At 55.2% G+C, this 623-nt stretch overlaps 1 protein-coding gene across 1 annotated transcript in view; it reads right to left on the reverse strand.

The window, feature by feature from the left end:
* Positions 1 to 156: 156 nt before the first annotated feature.
* EMH_0074390 (uncharacterized protein) overlaps positions 157 to 623 on the reverse strand; it is a gene marked incomplete at both ends in the record, with an annotated part of 4,426 nt that continues 3,959 nt past the window's right edge. Inside the window, 2 exon segments of the mRNA XM_013499459.1 lie at positions 157 to 227; positions 352 to 469. Coding sequence (XP_013354913.1) covers positions 157 to 227; positions 352 to 469 — 189 coding nt within the window.

The following is a 623-nucleotide window of genomic DNA, read 5'->3' on the forward strand; positions in this document are numbered from 1 at the left end:
AGCGGCCGCAGCCCAAAGTCGCCCACCTGCAGCAGGGAGGCAGCAGCAAGCATCCGGTGCTCAGCTGTCTATACACCTCAGCCATCCCACAGCCACAGAAGACAGCAGAAATGCTGCGCAAAAGGACAAACCCCAACGCGCCCGTCTGCTTCAACCTCAAGCAGACAGCAACATGAACAACAGATAACGCAAAAGAAAGTCTTCTGTTCGTTGTTCTGCTGCTCTGTCTGTTTACAACAAGAACAGCAAGAACAGCAACAACAGCAACAAGAAACAAAAAACAACAACCCCACTGAACGTCCCACAAAACGAGCTGTAGCAGCAAAAGGCAGACTCCTGAGGTGCGCGTACACCCCAAACTCGCCTTCACGATTAGGCCCTCCGGGCCCTCAACCAGAAAAACATTCGAAGGATGCAGGGCCCGGTGGCAAGTCCCAGCGCGGTGCACACAAACCATCGCCTCCAGCAGCTGCAACAGCAGCAGCACAAGCAACAGCAGCAGGACTGTTCGCTCCACTCCCACAGCAGCAGCATGGAATGTTGAGGCAAGGTATCACGTGCAGGAGCATCGGAAGCAATGGCGCAAGCAGCAGCAGCAGTGGGAACCATAGGAGACCGGCTGT

Source organism: Eimeria mitis, genomic scaffold (genome assembly GCF_000499745.2).
Source record: "Eimeria mitis Houghton genomic scaffold, Emh_scaff4345, whole genome shotgun sequence".
NCBI lineage: Eukaryota > Apicomplexa > Conoidasida > Eucoccidiorida > Eimeriidae > Eimeria > Eimeria mitis.